The sequence below is a fragment of the Crocuta crocuta genome, unplaced genomic scaffold, assembly GCF_008692635.1.
Source record: "Crocuta crocuta isolate KB4526 unplaced genomic scaffold, BGI_CrCroc_1.0 scaffold53, whole genome shotgun sequence".
NCBI classification, from domain to species: domain Eukaryota; kingdom Metazoa; phylum Chordata; class Mammalia; order Carnivora; family Hyaenidae; genus Crocuta; species Crocuta crocuta.
In genome coordinates this window covers 2,810,441-2,811,923 of record NW_027529432.1, presented here as the reverse complement: position 1 = coordinate 2,811,923, position 1,483 = coordinate 2,810,441, and the positions used below count along the sequence as shown (strand labels likewise).

The window sequence follows — 1,483 nt, the reverse complement described above, 5'->3', positions numbered from 1 at the left end:
CCCAGTGCTGGACACATACTTCAGGAGCTCTGCTTCTCAGCTTCTGTCCTCGACTGGCTTCCTGATCTGGACCCCACCCCTGGGTGCCGTGGGCCTTGGAGGAAGGGCCTGGAATCAGTGTGCCTGGGATTATGGGCGGGGCCTTGTTTCCTGTGCCCCTCCGGCATGGGAATCCCACAGGGTAGGGGTGCCTTTCCTGTTGGCTCCCAGGCTGACAGACCATCATTTGTGCTGTTGGGAGGGTCTAATCCGCGAGCTACTGTTTTGGGAGCTCTGGTTTTATTCACACACCCAGGCAAGTGGTACCTGACCTGTGTCCTCCGTGGTGAGGTGTCTGTCATGTTGGGTGGTGCGTGGGCTCCCAAGTGGGGACTGAGTGGTGTCCCCTGCAGACGTGGACGAGTGTGCCCAGGCCCTACATGACTGCCGCCCCAGCCAGGAGTGCCATAACCTACCTGGCTCCTACCAGTGCACCTGCCCTGACGGCTACCGCAAGATTGGCCCTGAATGTGTGGGTGAGTCCGGGGAATAGACTCTCTAGTCTCTGCCCTGTGCCCTTAGCCTGGCTCTCACCCTTGCACTTGACCCCCTATTCCAGCCCACCGTCAGGCTTTGCCCCACTCCCCCGCCACCTCTGCTTCCCGTCACCAGTCATAGCACTGTGAGGGTACATGTGTGAGTCCTGGCTGCCCTGGCCCAACCCAGCCCCCTAGACCCAGGCAAGACTGCGGGTGGTTCAGTCAGTTAAGCATCTGACTTTGGCTCAGGTCATGATGTCACGGTTTATAAGGTCAAGCCCAACATCAGACTCTCTGCTGGCAGCTCGGAGCCCACTTTGGATCATCTACCCCCTCCTTTCTGTCCCTCCCCAGCTTGCAGGTGTACGGGTGCATGTGCGCTCTCTCTCTCTCTCAAAAAAAAGTATCAGTGGTGAGGCCTTGAGGCCCACCTGACTGTGCCCTCTGCCCTCCCTCTTCCTCCACCCCAGATATCGATGAGTGCCGTTATCGCTACTGCCAGCACCGCTGTGTCAACCTGCCCGGCTCCTTCCGCTGCCAGTGCGAGCCGGGCTTCCAGCTGGGGCCCAACAACCGCTCCTGTGTAGGTGAGGCCGGGCCGGGCCAAGCCAGCTCCTGGGTCCTGGGCAGGGTGGTGTGGGGCAGAGGAGCTCCCTTTCTGACCACCCTGGGTAAAGTGGGCTGCTCCTTGACTTTCACCACTCCCGTTTCCCCCTGCACCTCCAGATGTGAACGAATGTGACATGGGGGCTCCGTGTGAGCAGCGCTGCTTTAATTCCTATGGGACCTTCCTGTGTCGCTGCCACCAGGGCTATGAGCTGCATCGGGATGGCTTCTCCTGCAATGGTGAGAGCTCCGCTTCAACCCTGTGTGCCGCCATTGGTCTCCCAGGCCCTGTGTCATGCTGTGTTTCCTGCCACACAGTCCATTTGATGTCTCTGTGTCACATCCGTTCTGTCCTCATG

At 59.7% G+C, this 1,483-nt stretch overlaps 1 protein-coding gene across 1 annotated transcript in view; it reads left to right on the top strand.

Annotated features, from left to right (window-relative positions):
- EFEMP2 (EGF-like fibulin extracellular matrix protein 2) overlaps positions 1-1,483 on the top strand; it is a 6,877-nt gene that overhangs the window by 1,522 nt on the left and 3,872 nt on the right. Inside the window, exons 4-6 of the mRNA XM_077759809.1 lie at positions 393-515; positions 989-1,105; positions 1,245-1,364. Of these exons, the coding sequence (XP_077615935.1) occupies positions 393-515; positions 989-1,105; positions 1,245-1,364 (360 nt within the window). The remainder of the gene's footprint in view (positions 1-392; positions 516-988; positions 1,106-1,244; positions 1,365-1,483) is intronic.